Genomic DNA, 20,864 nt, shown 5'->3' on the forward strand with positions numbered 1-20,864 from the left:
GCTGCACCATTTCCCTAGTGCCAGGGATGTGTTAAGCTTTCCCATTTTGATATGCAAAGGGTTGCAACAGAGCTCCCTCTAGAGATGCATAGTTACTAAGTGTTAGATGTTGGTCCTCTCTACCCCAGCCAGTTTGTGGTTGGATGGAGTCATGTCAAGGTGCATAGCCCCGCATTACAAGTCCACTCCACCTGTTCACCATCTCCCACAGAGAAGACTTAGGGTATGTCTACACTAGCCCCCTAGTTCGAACTAGGGGGCTAGTGTAGACATACCCTTAGAGTGGCCCAGATGACCTTGTGCAGACTTTCCACACTGAGGTGAATTTCACTCTTGTCTCTCTAAATGCTTTCTCGCTCTCTTTTTTTCCCTATCGTTGCAGATGTCTCAAGAGGGAGAATTAAAGAACTTTCCGGCTTGGGCAAAAAACTACCCGTATGTCTTTCCGATATGGATTGGGAGCTTCCTGTCTCTCTTAGTAATCCACCACCCTGATTACGCCAAAGCTGTGTTTGGCCATGGAGGTAAAGTCATTGGCTCTTATTTGAGAAAGATTCCCACTCGATGCCCCCTCAAGTGTTGTTTCACAGAAAGCCGTTTGGACTCCTCTTCCTGCATGTGTCTTCTGTCAATTATTGCAGTTCTCTCCTTTACACTCTTACCACATGCCTACTCCTTCCTAGTTAAGTTGGGACACTTTCAATATTCAATGTGAAATGGGAACCCACCACCTGCACCCTTAGAAATGTGTCTAACTTAAGGCTTCCTAGGATCTAAGTTGTTCCAATGATTAGCTGGATAGAAAGTCTGCTAGTTGACATCCCACAATTTTTAGTTGCTTTCTCTTTCTGGCGTAGGAAGCTCTAATTATAGGAAATCCCTGACATGCGACCACCCGAGTTCCGACCCCCTACACTTACAAAAATGGTGGTAAGTGCGGAAGGAGCTGAAACCCCCTGACTTATGTGCTCGGCCACCATTTACAACAGCACATGGCATCTATCGTAAATGAGGGTTCAAGTTACGACACCCCTGACTTGTGACGCTTCCCTGGGAACCAATCGCACTGCAAGTCAGGAGCCACCTGTATTATTGTTACAGCTCCTGCAGTACCTAAGGATTCTGACAGTCCCAGTCCTGAAGAGATTACTATCTCCAAGTATATTTCAACACGATTCTGTGTAGAATGGGAAAAAATTTTCAGAGAGGAGGTTCTTGCTGCCCATCCTAAATGTGGTCTGGATGACCCTAATTTCTCGGCATTGATTCATCACTTGCCTGACTCCAGAAGAACACACCTGTCCTGGGGAATCATTGTAGTCAATGTGATCACTGATGTAGCATAGATCTCACACATAAATTCCTTTGAAGATGAGGCATATTCCTCCATAGTAAAATCTTTCAAAGCTTCCATGGTCATCTTCCCATCCTCCTCCTCCCCAGTCTGATGTGCATCTACGAGTAAAAAGGCTCTCTTTAAAATGTGCTAATCGTGTGGTAAATGACAATTCAATATTTTGCTAATTCCTGTACCTCTAAGCTCCTAGTTACCTGAGCTCCTTCACGATTACTAGGAGAATTCATACCAGAAACACATCTACATTTTCATTTTCGCAGTGTGTCACCCCTAACACTATAATTATCTACTCTGTTGAATTTCACAGATCTCAAGGATATGACAGTGTACAGATTCTTAATTCCCTGGATCGGTATGTAGAATCATTCTTTGTCCATCCTCTTGACCAGTTTCATGAATGAATTGAGAGCATGTTAGGCGCTGGAGTATTAACCCAAGTATACAGCTCTAATCCTTGCTGTCTTGCTTCAACCATTCATGGTGGGCCGCACACTTCTCTTGCAATTAGATTTATTGTATTCCTTGCTATTATAAAACCAGAGAAGATGACCATTCTGTGATTGAAAGCTGTTAGGGATGACTGTGGTCTCTATTAGGCTAGACCATTTCTCCATTTAATCCAGAATTCTGCTGCCCAGTGCCTAATATCTGATATTTCAGATGACACTCAATACTGTCACCCATAACAAACGCATAATAAAGATTGCTCAGACCAAATGATACCCTCAGTTACACATATTCAGGTTCATGGTCTTCAGACTATGTCCTCAGTGCCACCATGGCAACCTCTCTGCAGTCAAATGGGTTGGCAGGTGTCACTGCAGATTTATGAGAAGGAAAGAACCCAGCTTGACTCTCAGAAATGAGGTTGAATTTACAGGACTGCCATCTTCTTCTCTGCAAACTGAGCAAACCGGGCGTGGATTCATCCAGGCGCATGCACACTGAGGTCAAAATGCCACTCACAGTGAATAGACCCACACTTTGTGCATGAGGATAACCCTGCGTATGAATGTCTCCCACCTGCTGATGTCTGTTGCAACAGATCATTCCAAAGCCCAGGGAACTGACAAAAATAACCCCCCAAAATGAGAAAACTAAAATGTTTGGTTTCCAACCAAAATAAAAATGGTTCCCATCAAACAGAGCCCATAAAGCTTTCATTGGACAACCAAAGGTTTCCACTTTGGAAAACGAAAGTATTTCCGGTTTCATTTGTTGGGTCTCCGATCCACTGACCAATAAGGTGACACATCACATCAGTGCCCTTCCACATTTCCTGCTTTGCTTTAGCATGTGCCAGCCAGTGGTGTAGCGAGGGGGGACAGGGAGGCAGTTGCCCCTGGGCGCCACACTGGGTGCTAATTGAGTCCCCTCCACTCCCCCTGTCAACCCTTCAGCTTGCCTGCTCCTCCTCCACCCACCACTGCCAGCTGGAGCCCTCCCCTCCTCTCTGCCCCCAGCCTGACCCTCCTCCATCTCCGGGGAGCCCCTGCACAGTGTCTTTCCCTGGCCACTGGCGGGTTAGTGCATGTGGGGCCCCGGCCCCAAACTGGATGGGGTGGAGGAAGATGCGGTACAAGCTCCCCCCCGCTCTTCCAAGGGTCAGACTCAGCAAATGATTGGGGGGCACTAATTTTGCCTTAGCCCCCGGATGCATAACACCCTCGCTACGCCACAGGTGCCATCCCCTTTCCTCTCCAATGGTGTGTTCTTTCCAATCCTCCATAAAGTCCTCAAAACTCCCTGTCCTCCCTCATGGTACCATCCCTCCGGCGGCGACCCATGAGGACTTGCTTAGGCACAGAATTACGTATTCCTGTTTTCAAGTTTCCCTCCTTTCAATGAGCTGAGACTACGATGAACGCCATAAAAATCAGAGTAATTCATAGAACGGTGAATTGATTTGAGTGACTCTTTGGTTTTCTATCCCTGCAGGCAAGGGATTACTGATCTTACATGGGCCAAAGTGGTTCCAGCATAGAAGGCTGCTGACCCCAGGGTTTCACTATGACGTGTTGAAACCTTATGTCGCGTTGATGGCAGAAACTACCAAAGTGATGCTGGTAGGACTCATCCCCGTGACTGTGCTTTCAGCTGCAGGGCTGGGGAAATCACTGGGTCTGATGTTGAACAATTGGAAGACAGTGCAGTGAGATGCTCCATACACCTTGATTTGCACAATTGCTCTGCAACTCTTTTAGTAAAAGGGTCAGACCACTAGCTGGTAACTGAACAGAGCTGCACCAACAGACATCAGCTGAGAATGCGGTCCAGATATTTTTCTGTCACTAAGTTTCCAATAAAGTGAACCGTACCACAGTAACTTTTCTCGGTCTGACAATGGTGAACTGCAGAAAGCAATCTGGGTGTCATAGTGGATCACAAACTAAATATGAGTCAACAGTGTGACACTATTGCCAAAAAAGAAACATGATTCTGGGATGCATTAACCGGAGTGTTGTAAACAAGACACGAGAAGTCATTCCTCCGCTCTACTCTGCATTGATTAAGCCTCAGCTGGAGTATTGTGTCCAGTTCTTGGCACCACATTTCTGGAAAAATGTGGAAAAATTGGAGAAGGTCCTGAGAAGAGCAACAAAAATGATTAAAGTTCTAGAAAACATGACTTGTGAGGGAAGACTGAAAGAATTGTTTAGTTTGGAAAAGAAAATACTGAGAGGGGACATAATAGCAGCAGCTTTCAAGTACCTAAAAGGGTGTTACAAGGAGGAGGGAGAAAAATTGTTGCCCTTGGCCTCTGAGGGTAGGGCAAAAGCAACGGGCTTCAGTTTCAGGGAGGGAGGTCTAGGTTGGACATTAGGAAAAACTTCCTAACTGTCAAGGTGGTTAAACACTGGAATGAATTGCCGAGGGAAGTTGTGGAATCTCCAACACTGGAGATATTTAAGAGCAGATTAGACAGACATCTGTCAGGGATGATCTAGGTGGTACTTGGTCCTGCTGTGAGGGCAGGGGACTGGACTCGATGACCTCTCAAGATCCCTTCTAGTTCCAGTTCTAGTGTTCTATGATTTTATGACTCTATAGAAGGTAAAAGAGAATAGACTGACTGTGAAAGAAAAAAAAAACTACATGGGCTAGTGTGAAGTAGTGTATGGTAGAGGGAGAGAGTCAAAAACAAATACAGACCAAAAAGAGTAGAGGAGGACAATGAGGAAATTACTGAAGTACATATGTAATTACACACTGTCCATAAGCTACCCACTTCTACTATACCAGCTTGTTGGGAGGCCCCTTTTATTGCACAATACTCTCGTTAGCTTGAAACTGTGAATTCACAAGGATTGAATGTCCCTAATAATTATTAAAGTCTCTGAGCCAAATTTATCTCTGAGGTAACTTCACTGAAAACATCTTGGCCCAAAATAGCTCCAGCTTTTCAATTACCATGTGAGCTGTGCTCTGAACACTGAAAAAATAATCATGAAATCTCTCGCCTTTTAATGAGACTTGCTAAACCTACCTTAGTTGGTTCCCAGTGCTGGCAAATAACAGAGTTTGCTAGAGGCAGTCACTCAGTTGCTGATGTCAAGTACTTTTTAGAAACATCCTTTAACCCAGCTGGATTGTAATCAGGTTGTATCTTGCCAGGAAGATTTGGTTATCTGTTGAACTGGCAATTAAATTTTGCTCAGATGACATTGCTTTATGTGAAGAGCGCCAGCACCTGAATCACATCTATTATGAAACCAGTAAAAATGAACTCGAGTCCTAATTTACCTTGCTTTCCGGTTATATCTGCTGCGTATTAGATATGCCAGTGGTGGGAGACATTATAAGAATTACAACAGATTGACAATATACCACGTGAAAACCTTGTCTGGAATCCCGTCCCTCCTCATCTCTGTCTTCTCCACTAGGACAAGTGGGAACGGCTGATCACAGTCGGCAAGTCAGTGGAGCTCTTTGAACATGTCAGTTTGATGACCCTAGACAGCATCATGAAATGTGCCTTCAGTTGTCATAGCAACTGCCAGACTGACAGGTCAGTACCAGGTGCTTTCAAATACTAACAAAAATGTTCTTGACAACCAGACCCAGAATCGCCTCATTGAACCGTCCTTTTCCTTCAGTGACTCCGATGGCTACATCAAAGCTGTCTACGACCTGACCTACCTGGTGTACCATAGAATCCGCTTTTTTCCGTATCATAATGATTTAATCTATCGAATCAGCCCTCAAGGACGTCGCTTTCAAGAGGCCTGCCGACTAGCGCACCTCCATACAGGTATTTCCTAGGGCCCTCCTCTGTGTCTCCTATTGACTGTAGGTTGTTGCCTAGTTTGGTGTGATTATTCTTCACTGATCTATCAGAAGAGAATCTGTGAGTAGAAATCATGAAGACATTTCTCCCCTAATGCTCTGGGCAAGAATGACGGCTGTAAAATTGAGGCACAAGGCCGGTAGTCAGATGATCTTGGGCCAAATCCAACTCTGATGGAACTTCATGAACTTCAGGGAGTTTATATGAAGGGTGGATTTGGCCCTGGTTTCTATTCTAACTCTGCTTCCAATCTCCTGTGGGACTTCAGGCATAGTGGACCACAAGTTGAATATGAGTCAACAGTGTGATGCTGTTGCAAAAAAAGCAAATATGATTCTAGGTTGTATCAACAGGTGTGTTGTAAGGAAAACTCGTGAAGTCATTCTGCCGCTCTACTCTGCACTAGTTAGGCCTCAGCTGGAGTACTGTGTCCAGTTCTGGGCGCCACATTTCAAGAAAGATGTGGAGAAATTGGAAAGGGTACAGAGAAGAGCGACAAGAATGATTAAAGGTTTAGAGAACAAGACCTATGAAGCCAGGCTTCATGAACTGGGCTTGTTTAGTTTGGAAAAAAGAAGATTAAGGGGGGACATGATAGCGGCTTTCAAATATCTAAAAGGGTGTCACAAGGAGGAAGGAGAAAATTTGTTCCTCTTGGTTTCTGAGGACAGGACAAGGAGTAATGGGCTTAAAGTGCAGCAGGGGAGGTTTAGATTGGACATTAGGAAAAAATTCCTAACTGTCAGGGTGGTCAAATATTGGAATAAATTGCCAAGGGAGGTGGTGGAATCTCCCTCTCTGGAGATATTTAAGAACAGGTTAGATAGACATCTGTCAGGGATGGTGTAGACGGAGCTTGATCCTGCCTTGAGGGCGGGGGGCTGGACTCGATGACCTCTCGAGGTCCCTTCCAGTCCTATGATTCTATGATTCTATGATTTGTCTCTCCTCAGGTCAGTTTGGTCAGCTGCAAAATAGAGATTATGATCCCTTTGTTTGTAACGTTCTGTGAGATCCTCCAAGGGAAGGGTCTGTACTTTAGAAGTACAAAGTACGTCTTCCCAATACTTGGTTCTAGGAGACCTCATCTCCTGCTCTAATATACCATGTGTCCATTTTGGCATTTGCATTAAGCGGAAGATCCTTTTACTGCTCAGCAGTATGATCATCCCAGAAGGACACATCACAGTGATGTTGAAGTGAAGCTAATACGTTTGCCATTCTCATATACAGAGAAAGTAATAAAAGAGAGGAAGACGTCCCTCCAAGATCAGCAAGAACTTGAAAAGAAGAAGAAGAAGAAGTACTTGGATTTTCTGGACATTCTTCTGTGTGCCAAGGTGAGTGTTTTAAATCATGTAAACAGCCTCGCGACACCCGTGTGTCCATATGTAATATTAGCAGACACCTGGCTATAGTTGACAACAGCTTCCCCATTGTATATATCCTCCCGTATAATTCTGTCAGCTTACAGTGCTGTAAATGAAGAAATGTCAAGGGAGGGTGTGCAAAGGACAGTGTTCAGGGGTGAATAAGTGCAAGGAATAACAGTAATTTCTATTAGTTGATTTCACTCAGCAAGTTAACATGTACTAGAACAGAAGTACAATAGCATGTAAGTGTGAATGAGACCTGTGGCATATCCCAGGGACGCCTGCAGGCACGAGCTGTTCCCTATATGTAGCAAGATAAATGTTCCCATTTGGGTTTCCTGTGCTCTGTGTCTTTACTAGTTGCCTGCTGGGCTGCAGGACACAGCTACCATTTGGAGCTCAGTTCAGTGCAGACTCCCACAGTGGAAAGAGACTCACATACTGTGCTCTCACGCTCCTGCCCATCCCAGAGTTTCTTCTTTTGTTCTTTCTTGTATTGTTTGTTCTTTGTCTTGTAATCTTTAAAAAACAATCCTGGCTGAATGTGCAAAGCCTGACCCAGCACCAGAGTCCTTGTGCGGTGTGGGCAGAGCAGGGCAGCTGGCACAGATGCACAGAAAGGCAGGGCTGGCAGGGACTGCAGGCCACTCAAGCTTTTCAGCAGCACGGGAGGTATGTACAGTTGTGCGGCACCTGAGCGGGCCATATACAGAAACCCAGCGACGTCAGCAGGAGCTCCAGCACCGTACATACAAGGCCAAGCTGCACAGAGGAGCCATATTCTACAGCTGTTCTATAGCACATGCAGCATTTCCCTGTAGCTGCTTCGGTGTGTGAATACTCACTCCCCCATAGCTGCACCTGCAGCAGCCGCAAACCAGCAGTTACACTGCTTCACTGGGGAGCTGAGGGGGATGGGGGGAGCCTGAAACGCAAAGAGGCACCCTGGTAATGCCTATCACCCCTCCAGACAGAGCCCTTTCCTGACCTCAGCCCCTAAGTGCAGCTCCTAACACAGAGTCCCATCCCTGTCTCCTGCTGCACAGGCCCTGCGCAGGGAGAGCAGGTGTCTGGCAGGGGAGCCAGGGTTCACAGAGTATAGCTTTTTGCTCCTATCCTGGCTCCTGTCCTTCAGCACAGCACAGTTTGCTGGCCCTGAGAGGCCACCTGACCATGGCCGTGAGGTGAAGGCTTCCGAACTCTTATGTCGTGAGGATCCTCACTGACCCCTGCAGGTCCCGAGCACCCCAAGCCCTACAAAATACTGTTCCGGAGGAAGATGGAGGCTCACAGAGCACATGACTCTCTGAAGAGGGGAGGGGCTCAGCAAAAATGAGTGACCTAGCCATCCCTGACAGGTGTTTATTCCGCCTGTTCTTAAACACCTCCAGCCACGGGGTCTCCACAACCTTCCCGGGAAGCCTGTTCCAGCGCTTCACTCCCCTCAGAGTTAAAATGTATTTACCAATGTCTAACCTAAACCTTCCTTGCTGCCGAGTAAGCCTGTGACCGCTTGTCCCGCCCCCGTTGCACAGGGAGAGCAATTCATCTTCATCCTCTTTACAACAGCCCTTCGCCTATTTGAAGATTGCTCCCAGGTTCCCCCTCAGTCTTCTTTTCTCAAAACTACACAAGCCCAGTGTGTAGCCTTTCCTCGGAGAGCTCAGGTTTTCTATTTCTCCACAATGTCCACATCTTTCCTAAAGTGCGGTGCCCAGAACCGGACACAGACACCAGCCCGAGACCACTGCCGAGCGCAGTGGATCAATTACCTCCCAGGTCTCACATTTGACACTCCTGCTAATGAAGCCCCAGAACGGTTTTAGCCTTTTTCGCAACTGCTCCGCACTGTGGGCTCCTATTCAGTTCATCAGCACTGAAGGTTGGCACCTGACACCCTGTTGATGAATAACTTCTATTGTAGCCCATCTCTGCTGCCTTGCTCATTCTAGAAGGGGAACGCCTGCCTTTGGACCCAAGCGACCTGACTCGGATTTCACTTGTACCAGGTACATACCTGGCAATTGCATTCTTTGCATGGACTGACCCAATTTCTTGTGCAAACAAGGCAAAGCATGCTGGGATCTTTGCCAGTGAACCAGGTATATTTTTTCTCTCCAAAAGTGTCCTCACGAAACTAACTCTTGTTTGGGGATTATTTACCTTGCTGCTTTGCTAGGATGAAAACGGCGCTGGACTGTCCGACGAAGACCTACGCGCCGAGGTGGACACGTTCATGTTTGAGGGGCACGATACCACGGCCAGTGGGATCTCCTGGCTCTTGTACTGCATGGCCCTGCACCCAGAGCACCAGCAGAGATGCAGAGAAGAGATCCAGGAGATCGTGGGAGACAGAGATACTGTGCAATGGTGAGATGTTACCTCGTTGATTTGGTACCAGTTGGCTTTGAATGATTCCTAGGTATTCAGTTTGAGGAATTAAGTGGATCTTATTTCACAAGCTCAGCACCAAAGGATCTGTATTGAGAATCATAGAAACCCAAAGTTGGAAGAGACCTCAGGAGGATATAAGCTGGCTAGTAGGAAGTTTAGACTTGAGATTAGACGAAGGTTTCTAACCATTAGAGTGAGGTTCTGGAACGGCCTTCCAAGGGTATGTCTACACTACCCCGCTAGTTCGAACTAGCGGGGTAATGTATGCATACCGCACTTGCTAATGAAGCCCGGGATTTGAATTTCCCGGGCTTCATTAGCATAAGCGGGGAGCCGCCATTTTTAAATCCCCGCTGCTTCGAACCCCGTGTAGCGCGGCTACACGGGGCTCGAACTAGGTAGTTCGGACTAGGGTCCTATTCCGAACTACCGTTACTCCTCGTGAAACGAGGAGTAACGGTAGTTCGGAATAGGCACCCTAGTCCGAACTACCTAGTTCGAGCCCCGTGTAGCCGCGCTACACGGGGTTCGAAGCAGCGGGGATTTAAAAATGGCGGCTCCCCGCTTATGCTAATGAAGCCCGGGAAATTCAAATCCCGGGCTTCATTAGCAAGTGCGGTATGCATACATTACCCTCCTAGTTCGAACTAGGAGGGTAGTGTAGACATACCCCCAGGGAAGTAGTGGGGGCAAAAGATCTATCTGGTTTCAAGATTAAACTAGATGGGTTTATGAAGGGGATGGTTTGATGCGATAACATGATCTTGGTAACTAATTGACCATTCATTATCAGTGGGAAATAGGTCAATGGAGGGATGATAGGAGTTACTATAGAGAACTTTCTGGGTGTCTGGCTGGGTGTCTGGCTGATGAGTCTTGCCCACATGCTCAGGGTTTAGCTGATCGCCATATTTGGGGTCGGGAAGGAATTTTCCTCCAGGGTAGATTGGCAGTGGCCCTGGAGGTTTTTCGCCTTCCTCTGTAGCATGGGGTACAGATCACAGCTGGAGGATTCTCTGCATCTTGGGGTCTTGAAAGTATTTGAAGGCTTCAATATCTGAGATATAGGTGGGAGGATTATTCTAGGAGGGGTGGGTGAGATTTTATGGCCTGCACCGTGCAGGGGGTCAGACTAGATGATCATAATGGTCCCTTCTGACCTTAAAGTCTGTGAGGTCATGAAACCCAATCCCCTTCCCAAGGCAGGACTAACCCCAACTGCATCACCCCAGCCAGGGCTTTGTCAAGACGAGACTTAATGACCTCTAGGGATGGAGATTCCACCACCTCCCTAGGGAACCCATCCCAGCGCTTCCCCACCCTCCTAGTGAAATAGTTTTTCCTAATACCCAACCTAGATCTTCCCCACTGCAATATGAGACCATTGCTCCTCGTTCTGCATCTGTCAGCACTGAGAACAGCCTCTCTCCATCCTCTTTGGAACCCCCTTTCAGGGAGTTGAAGGCTGCTGTCAAATCCCCCCTCGCTCTTCGCTTCTGCAGACTAAATAAGCCCAAATCCCTCAGCCTCTCCTCATAAGTCCTGTGCACCAGCCCCCTCATCATTTTTCTTGCCTACCCCTGAACTTTCTGCAGTGCATCCACCTCCTTTCTGGGGAGCCCAGACCTGGACGCAATACTGCAGATGTATTCAGCAAGGGGGAGGCTAAAGGGGGATAATCATGTTCCTACATCTGCTGGCAACGTTCCTACTAATGTGCCCCAATATGCCATTAGCCTTCTTGGCTACCAGGGAGCACTGATGACTCACATCCAGCTTCTCACCCTGGTCCTTTTCTGCAGAACTACTGCTTAGCCAGTCTGTCCCCAACCTGTAACACAGTTCATGGGAGTCTTCCGTCCCAAGTGCAGGACTGTGCACTTGTCCTTGTTGAACCTCATCAGATTTCTTTTGGCGCAATCCTCTAATCTGTCTAGATCACTAAGGACCCTATCCCTACCCCCTACTTTTCTCCCTACCTTAGTGTTATCTGTGCATTTGCTGAGCCCTGGTCTACACTAGGGAGTTATTTCAAAATAACAAGCAGAGTGTCCACACTGCCAAGCCCGTTATTTCAAAATAACGGGCTGGTTATTTTGAAATAATAACTCCAGTTTTTCATGAGGAATAATATTTTGAAATGACAGTAGTGGGGATGCTCTGCTGCTGCTATTTAAAAAAAACGACTCCCCAGAGACGTTCAGAATAATTCCTCCCCAGCGCTTCCTGGGTCTCTAAGTCGAGGTAGCACATCCACATTAAGGGAGCCTGCCTTGGACAAAATTTGAGGCTTCCCCATAGTGTGGACGTGCTATTTCAAACAGTTAATTTGGGAGTTACTATTTTGAAATAATAACAGGTTGTCACCCACATTTTCTTACCCATCTAATTCCTCCCTGTTGGGCTATGTCTAGACCACAGAGTTTTTTTGCAAAACCAGCTGTTTTTGCACAAAAACTCACAGAGCATCCACACAGAGCACACAAGAAAATCAGCATAACGGAGAGGTTTTTGCACAAGAATTATTCCTCTTTCCACAAGGAATAACTCCTTTTTGCACCAGAACTCTTGTGCCGAAAGGTGTGTGTGGGCAGGGAACTGCCTCTTTTTGCACAAAAAACTCCTATAGAAAAAGCACAGGTGCCCTATTGGCCATTCTGTGACTAGCAATCAGCGCTTTCTTTTGAGAGAGCATCCAGGCAGTCTGGATGCTCTCTTGAGGAAAAGCTCATTATTTTTTCAATACACTTTTGGAGTGTGGACGCTCTCTTGTGCAAAAAGTTTTTGCAGAAGATCTCTTCCGCAAAAAGCTTCTTGCGCAAGAACCCTGTAGTGTAGACATAGCCTTTCTGAGCAGCAGGTCAAGCTGCGCATGGCCTCCGTTGGTTCCTTCAGCCCTTGTACCACGAAGTTATCCCCAACATTCTCCAAAAACTTCCTGAATTGTCTGTGTACTACTGTATTGGTCTCCCAATTGATGTCAGGGTGATTGAAGTCCCCAAGGAGAACCAGGACCTGTGAACTGGAAGCTTCTGTTAGTTGGCTGAAGAAAGCCTCGTTTACTTCATCCACCTGATCTGGTCTATAGCAGACACTCACCATGACATCACCTTTATGGGTCCTGCCTCTAAACGTAACCGAAAGATTCTCAACAGGATTTTCTCCTGCTTTATTCTAGAGTGGTGAGCAATCACACTGCTCTTTTACATACAGTGCAACTTCTCCACCTTTTTTGCCCTGCTTTTCCTTCCTGAATAGTTTATACCCTTCCATGACAGTGCTCCAATCATAGGAGTTGTTCCACCAAGTCTCCATTATTCCAGTCAAATCCAGTCAAATCCCAGGACTTCTAATTTTTCCTGCTTGTTTCCCAGGCTTCTTACATTCGTGTTCAACTAACTAGCTGATTGCCCTACTTTCTCAGTACGAATTGGGGGTCCTCTATTGCATTTTCCTTCTTGTGTTTATTCCCAGTATCCCACTTCCCCACTTACCTCTGGTCTTAGGTCTCTGTTCTCTATAGCACAGCCATGGCACGAAGGACAGATCCAAAGCTGGATCCAAACTTCCCTTGTGCTAAGGGCTGTTCAATTCCAGATCTTAGGTTTTTCTCAGTTAATAAAATACAGGTGTTTGATTGGGAAAGGAACAGTACATGATTGAGGATGAGGGAGTTCCTCTCAGCTCCACTAACCCTGCATTCAGCCCTTGGAGACTGCAACTTTAGGAATAAGACAGATCTGCTAGATTTTCTTGCTAAATTAAATCCCAAATATTAAGATTTTGCATTTCTATAAACGACTGCATGCAAGGATGTCAAAGTATCTTGTAATTAAAATATTAAGCCTTACCACCCCCTCTGAAGCACAGAGATATTTCATGACCCAGCATCCCATTGCACTAGGCACTGTACAAACATGGGACAAAAAGTCAGTCCCTGCCTCCAAAAGGTTACAGCTAGGGACACCGAAGCCCTGTCGGATCAAGAGAGTTGCTCCGTGTGCTGCAGGAAGTCTGTGGCAGAGGTGGGAAGAGAGCCTACGTCACTTTTATGCTTCAGCCCCAAAATCGCTTTTTACAGATGTTGATGCAGCCAGCTCGTATCTTGGTAGTGGCCGGGGCTGTTCCTCATTCATAGTCTCCAGCTCTGATTGCTTTCAGGGATGACCTTGGCAAAATGACTTACAGCACCATGTGCATCAAGGAGAGCCTTCGCCTGTACCCTCCGGTACCTGGAGTGTCCCGACAGCTCAGCAAACCCACCACATTCCACGATGGACGTACCTTGCCAGAAGGTCTGTGTTGTCTCTTCCTTGTTACGGCCCAATTCTAACTTTCTCCTCACATATGTCACTTCTGTGGAAGTCCCAACGTCCCCCCAAATGTGGGTCACGCCAATGAAAGGGGAAAGGTTCTCCTGTGAAATCCAAGGACAGAGCTACAAGAGGCTGAGTGGCTTGCGGGGCTCCCATGGCCTCAGCTGATTCCACTGGAAATTGTAACATGGCTCTTGGGTTGTCCAGGGAGACTGACATTGCCAACTGCACGTGTCTGTACCGCCCTGCCTCACTGAGCCCAGGGTTCATTCCCCCTCAGGGACGGCTGCCTGCTCTACCTCAGAGACTGTGCTAGGAAACAGCTGTGTCGGTCTCCTCCTGACCCTCCAGAGTCCTCCCAGCGAAGTCAGAGACTCAAGCAGCCAAAGCAGGGTCCTTATCATTTCTTGCTTCTCATGCAAAGTCAATTGCCACAGTTGATAATCTACTCCTGGGCTCGGCTAGGTTGCATCAGCCTGCGAGCACCTGCAAAGCAATGACGACCCAGGACGTTTCTCAGGCAGCAGGTGCGCTGGTTAAGAAGACTAAGGATCTCATGTCGTGCTGGACGAATGTTTCCCCTGTCAGCTCACCAAAGTTTTTCTCATTTTTCTTCCAGGTTCTCTGGTGATCTTGCACATTTATTCTCTTCATAGGAACCCAAGCGTATGGGAAGATCCAGAGGTACTTTTCATATCACACAATGACGCGGTGACCATGTAATTGAGACAAAGACCTGGGTGGCAAGAGAGATGGGAGCCTACCTCATATTTCCATGAGCAAGGCATTGCTTGCTTCTCCCTTTCTCCATTTCCCCCTGTGCAAAGCAGGGATAATATTGACCTTAGCGAGGTGGTTTGCAATCGCACGTGAGTAGCATCTGTCCAGACTGAAAGTGCGATAGATCTGCAAACCGGGAGGCTGCCCTAACAATTTTGAGTATCACAGAACGACAGAGTAGTGTGTGGAACCGTCCGTCGCGTACGTCCAGAGGAATAATGAATCACAGCATGTGGGGGCAAATGGACCAGATGATGCTCTTGGTTGAACCAGCAGCTCCTCCCAGTTGCCTGGCAGCTGTGGGGAGATTTTCAAGAGCGTTTACAGCTGAACGGCAGAGGGGCTGTAGCCCTCCGGTCCCAGCACAAGGCCTCACCCTTTTGGTAGGGGGGTGCACAGGAGTTGTGTTAGGACAGCACCTCCCTAGCTGCATGGCCCCGGTCGGCACAGCTCACATTTGGGGGGTGCCGGCCCTTTGTGGGAGGGGAGGTCACTGTCCCTTCATGCTGTTTCTCTCCTAGAAGAGGTTCCTCTAGGGATGTTGCTCTGTAGACGACTACACGATTAACCGCTAAGCCTGGGTTTGCCGGTTAATCTTGACGACTATGAGCACTCTCAGAGACAGCGGAGGGGTGGGAATGGGGGGGTGGGAAGAGGAAAGAGCTGGAGCCAGTGCCTGTGAAGAGCTAGCTTAAAAGCTGGCTTCAGATCCACCTACCCCCACCCCTGTGCTGTGGCCTCTGATAGAGAGGCAGCAGCATGGAGGGAGATAGGCGCAGGCGGGAGCTGGTACATGTGGGGAGCTGGATTTCAAGCAGACACGCCACACATGGAGGGTCTGTGGACAGGTGCTACTGTCCACTGATACAGAGGCAGCAGTGCAGGGTGGCAGGGGGCTCCCCAGGAGTGTGGCTGGGAACATTTGCAGCTGGCCCCACCCCAGGGGACTATCGAATTGCCATTCAACTCCTAAAATGTCTAGTGGTTACCTGACTATTCAATTGCCCAATAGCTAACATCCCTAGTTTCCACGTCAGCGCCTTTACGTTGGGGCTACAGCAACAGAAACCCCTCTAGCACTGGGCTAGAACTTACCTCACCTCAGCCTCTGAAATCGCACCCTGCGCCTAAGCTGAGGGGGGCGGCCTGTGTCCGAATGCACCATGTCCGGGTGTGCAAGGCTGCAGGTGTAGAGCCGAGCAATGTGGTAGTTTGGGAACAAAAAAAACCTTTGCCACCGACCTCTGAACTCTCTCCCTGCAGGTGTTTGATCCCATGAGGTTTTCCCCAGAGAACGCGGCCCGGAGGCATTCCCATGCGTTTGTGCCCTTCGCGGCTGGAGCACGGTGGGGGATGTTTTTTTCTCTCTGTTGGGGGTGTGGGTTGGAAACAAAGCCAGGCTTTGGGCCAGGCTGCTCCTAATGCCCACTGAGCGCTAACAGGCTGGCGCTGTAGGGTTGTGTCTGTCACACGGGGTGTGTGTGGGGGGGGTTCCCTAGAGCAATGCACCGAACCAGAGTTTGGTTCTTAGTGACTGGCCCCTCTGACCGCTCCTGTGTCTGCTTCACGATGCCCACAGAGCTGCCCTGGTTCTCATATGGCAGGCCCTGGTCCTTTGGCAGAAGCACGGTGTGATGGTGGTGAACGGCGCGCTCTGGGGGCTCTGAGTGAACCCCTCAGCTCTCAGGCCTCTCCTGGCTGGACCCTGCAATTCTCCCACTCACAGACCAGGCCCGGCGGGACCCAACAGACCCAGCCGAGGTCAGACCCCTGCAGTTCTTCCCTTCAGGGCTCTGTGGCCAGCCAGGCTGCTTATAGCCAAAGGCCTGGTTATTGCACAGCAGGGAGAAAGCACTTAGCAAGGGAAGATTTCAAACCTCCAAAGAGCCGACAGGCACGGCTATCCCACCTCTAGGCTGACCATCTCCTGATGGGAATCCAGGCAGGCCTCACTTTCTGTCACCCACACAGGTCTCTGTGTCTCGGCCTGACTCCTCCAAAAAATAACCCGTCCCTGTGTTCCCTGAAACTGGGTGGCCACCCAGGAAAGATTCAAATGCTGTCGGCTGATTAGTGCTGCACATCCTCCTTGCCTTGGAGCACACAGCAAAATTCATTCCTTACATGGATGGAAAACAATAGAGGGAACTTTGCCCCCCACTCTCAGAAGAGTGTGCCATTTTCAAACACATCACGGTGCTTTTGATCTCTCGCATTCATGGGATGTTTGCTCCCCTAGCAGAGTGCTTGGTGGGGGAGGGGGAGGAGTGAGAAGAGGAAGTGGCTTACTGTGAAACTCTCTTTTGTCTTCCTACTTGTTTTCCCAACCACCCCCTATTAAACTTAACCCAAAATATCTGCACCATAAACGATGCATTAATTCCATGGGCACAGTCACCTTTAGGCATTACAGAACAGCTCAAAATCTGTCACTTGTGGGACTGAATTGTTGATCCCTTGGACGGGAGGTATTTAATGCACACATGGCAATTAAGGACACTGAAAGCCAATGGGAATTGCCATTTGGGCATTGGGAAAATCTCCCCAGTGGTTAAAGAGGATCCCTTGGCACACTGCAGCAGAATAGGGGCCATAACTCCTTGCAAGTTCAGTAGGGAAGAATGTTTTTCACCCCCTCTCCCAAAACTGCCCGGTAGCGTTGCTGTGCACTATTAAACAGCTGCCATATTGTAACCAGTAGAGGTAGCTCTACAGTGGTGGATGCAGGGACTCCCTAGGCAGTAGGATCCAAAACCTCCGGTTGAGCTGAGGACCCCAGTGTGCTAGGTGCTGTACACACACAGGGGAGATGGTCGCTGACCCAGTGAGCTGGGTTGCCCCACTCCGCTAGCAAAGTGCCGCGGGTGTATTTGTGAAGGGAAGCTGCTGGCTAAGCCAGAGCGTCTGTTCTGACAGGATCCCCCCGCCTCTTCCAGGAACTGCATCGGGCAGCAATTTGCCATGAACGAGCTGAAAGTGGCCCTGGCCCTGACTCTGCTCCGTTTCGAGCTTTCTCCTGATCCAGCCAAACCGCCCAAGGAAATTTCTCAGCTTGTCCTCAGGTCCAGCACTGGGATCCACCTGCTCTTGAAGAAACTGCACTGAGAAGCCCTGGAGCCCCATGTCAGCAGGATCGGCTCGTTCCCAAGGGAATGCAATCAATGGGTGTTTTTTTGGACAGCCCCCCCTTCAGCCAACCCATTCCACAGCCTTCCCCGAATCCTCAGGCCCAGCTGCTTTCTCTGGGCCCTTCCCCACCCCCACAGCTGGTTGAGCAGCAGTCTTGGCAGGAGACCACAGGGCCTCGCTATGGGGGGGTGAAGCATCACAAGCAACTTGTCCCTGGCTAGGAAGCACTTTCACCCATCGGTGCCATGTGCACTGGAGCTGAGCCAGCACGTCCCTGGGTCCCAACCCATGCAGGGCCGAGGGCAGCACGTGTCCCCTTCCTGCAGTCCCTCACGCTGGGTCCTGGGGGCACAGGCAGAGCTCGGGGTGCAATGTCACATCTCTTCTCTAGCACAGACTGTCGGGCGCATCACCGAAACGGACCTAGCTCGCCTTCCTCTGGTGTCTCCTCAGTTGCCATCGTTAGAGCCCAGTGATCTAGCTGGGGGTTTCAGGCCTCCATACATTGCAAATTTAGGCACTAGCACAAACCTCAATGTCAACACAATTTTCACCGGTGCTTTGTAATTTGCACTAGTCCCTCACCTCCTAGTGTAGATTAGCCCCAACACTTTCTCCCACATGGCAGCACATTGGTCTGTTTTGCACCAATCACTTATCACCCCGTCCCCAAGCCTTGCAGAGAGCTGGCCCCAGACACACATCCACAAGAAAGGTAGGAATTCCACGCCCATGCCCAGTCCCAACGCTAATGAGGGACTAACCTCAAGGCGTGGCTGGGAAGATTGACGTGGGTCAAGTCTTCCAGTTGGGAGGTGTGTGAACACTGCTACTTACTGAGCTCTTCAGGAGTTCTGGTTTGGCCCATGATAGAAACAGAGGGAGTGGAAACAGGGCCAGTGGAAAGTTTTGCTCCAAATCTGAATGAGGTCAAGTTGCATAGGATGAATGCAAACAAATAATGAAAGCATGTAGAGGCAAACTTAGGAAGGCCAAGGCACAAGAGACATATAGGGTAACAAGAAAACTTTGTACAAATATATTAGAAGGAAGAGGAAGACCAAGGACAGAGAAAGATCATTACCAAGTGAAAAGGGGAAAACAATAGCAGAAAATGTGGAAATGGCAGAGGTGCTTTAAGATTTCTTTGATTCTTCACCATTTTAGCCATCGGGGCTTTTTTGCGCAAAACAGTTCGGGGTTGTCTACACTGGCCCTCTTGCGCAAAAGAATTTGCGCAAGAGGGCTTTTGCCCGAGCAGGAGCGTCATTGTATTTGCGCAAGAAGCACTGATTTTGTACATTACAAAGTCAGTGCTCTTGCACAAATTCAAGCAGCCAGTGTAGACAGCTGGCAAGTTTTTGCGCAAAAGCAGCTGCTTGCCAGTCTAGATGCAGCCTAAGAGTTGATTGAGGAGATAGATGAACCATTATCTATTATCTTTGAAAAGTCATGCAAGACAGGAGAGACTGGAAAAGGGCAAATATAATGCCCATCTACAAAAAAGAAAATGACAATCCAGGAAACAGGTCAGTCAGCTTAACTTCTGTGCCAGTAAAGATATTAGAGCAAATAATTAAGGGATTGATTTGCAAATATCTAGAAGAGAAAAGGTGATAAGTAACAGCCAACATGGATTTGTAAACCAACATAATAGCTTTCTGTGATAGGATAGCAAGCCTTGCAGACAAGGGGGAAGTGGTAGATGTGCTATACTTAGACTTTAGTAAAGTATTTGAAACAGTCTTTCATGCTCTTCTGATTAATAAACTAGGGAAATACAACCTGGAAGGGGCTATTGTAAGATGGGTGCATGACTGGTTGGATAACTGTTCCCAGAGAGTAGTTATCAATAGTTCACAGCTGGAAGAGTTCCTCAGGGATCAATTTTGGGACCATTTCTGTTAATATCTTCATTGACCATTTAGATAATGGTATAGAGAGAATGCTTATTAAGTTTGCAGATGATACCAAGCTGGGAGGCATTTCAAGTGCTTTGGAGGTTGGTATTATAATTCAGAATGAGCTGGACAAACTGGAGAAATGTTCTGAAGTAAATAAGATGAAGTTTATTAAGGACAAATGCAAAGTGCTCCACTTAGGAAGGAAAATCAGTTTCACGCATACAGAATGGGATGTGACTGTCAAGGAAGGAGTATTGCAGAAAGGCATTTGGGGTCATAATGGACCACAAGGTAAATATGAGTCAGCAATGTGACACTGTTGCAAAAAAAGCAAACATCAGCCAGGGATATATTAACAGCAGTGTTGTGAGAAAGCCACAAGAAATAATTCTTCTGCTCTACTCTGTGTTGATGAGGCCTCCAGTTTTGGGTGCACATTTTTTATTGACGAAGATTAAAAAAAAAATCACATGTTCATAGGCGTGCGCAGAACATTTCATTAGGGTGTGCACCCAAAGAATGTTTTTAAAATGTACTCTTTGACTACCATTAGCCACATCCCTGACCCCCATTAGCCACACCCTCTGACCCCCATTAGCCACGCCTCTGGAGGTAACACTTTCAGGGCAATATGGACACATGACCAGAAATAAAAGGTGTCATGTGATCCCCCCCCAAAGGACTTTTCCCACCATCCTCTTACCAATAGGGATTAGTTTGGCCCTCACCAAATCCCCCTCATGCAACTATCCTGCAATTGCATTACCCCAATGTGTGTGACATTAACTCGGGGGGTGGAGAGGCTGGGGGAAATGTTCCCTCTAAGAGTTTCCTCCCATGAGCACAATAAATGTGTTGTGCAGCAGTACTGAGTTTGTGGCTTGTTTGGATGTGCCACTGTGGCACCCAAGTTATTAATAAATATCTTATGAACCTCTACCTTTCCCCTCTGCTCCTCTGTCTCCTCCACTTGCTCCATCAGTTCCCCTGGTGCTGCTGCCCCGTCCCCCCCAACCCCTCACCCACCTCTGCTGTCCTGACTCCTGCCCTTCTCACTGCCCTCAGCCTTCCTGAGACCTGCCCCCCTCCACCAGCCTCTCTCTCCCCCTGTGCCCACTCCTCCAGTAGCCCCACTCTGATCATGTGAGCTACCCCTCCTCATCCCCTCTCCTAACACCTCCCTCTGCATGCCTGCCCTGCCTCTCTCCTCATTTCATGAGGAGTAACGGTAGTTCGGAATAGGAAGCCTAGTCCGAACTACCTAGTTCATGCCGCGTGTAGCCGCGCGGCACGGAGTCCGCACTAGCGGACATTTAAAAATGG

General features: G+C 48.2%; 1 protein-coding gene across 1 annotated transcript in view; it reads left to right on the plus strand.

Annotated features, from left to right (window-relative positions):
- Positions 1-20,406, plus strand: part of LOC102452751 (cytochrome P450 4B1-like) — a 28,171-nt gene extending 7,765 nt beyond the window's left edge. Inside the window, exons 2-12 of the mRNA XM_075935926.2 lie at positions 383-524; positions 1,665-1,709; positions 3,296-3,423; positions 5,242-5,366; positions 5,455-5,609; positions 6,879-6,985; positions 9,198-9,388; positions 13,574-13,707; positions 14,348-14,412; positions 15,772-15,854; positions 17,445-20,406. Of these exons, the coding sequence (XP_075792041.2) occupies positions 383-524; positions 1,665-1,709; positions 3,296-3,423; positions 5,242-5,366; positions 5,455-5,609; positions 6,879-6,985; positions 9,198-9,388; positions 13,574-13,707; positions 14,348-14,412; positions 15,772-15,854; positions 17,445-17,613 (1,344 nt within the window). The 3' untranslated portion in view covers positions 17,614-20,406. The remainder of the gene's footprint in view (positions 1-382; positions 525-1,664; positions 1,710-3,295; positions 3,424-5,241; positions 5,367-5,454; positions 5,610-6,878; positions 6,986-9,197; positions 9,389-13,573; positions 13,708-14,347; positions 14,413-15,771; positions 15,855-17,444) is intronic.
- The last annotated feature ends 458 nt before the right edge of the window (positions 20,407-20,864 follow it).

Source organism: Pelodiscus sinensis, chromosome 9, assembly GCF_052426305.1.
Source record: "Pelodiscus sinensis isolate ZL-2025 chromosome 9, ASM5242630v1, whole genome shotgun sequence".
Taxonomy (NCBI): Eukaryota; Metazoa; Chordata; order Testudines; family Trionychidae; genus Pelodiscus; species Pelodiscus sinensis.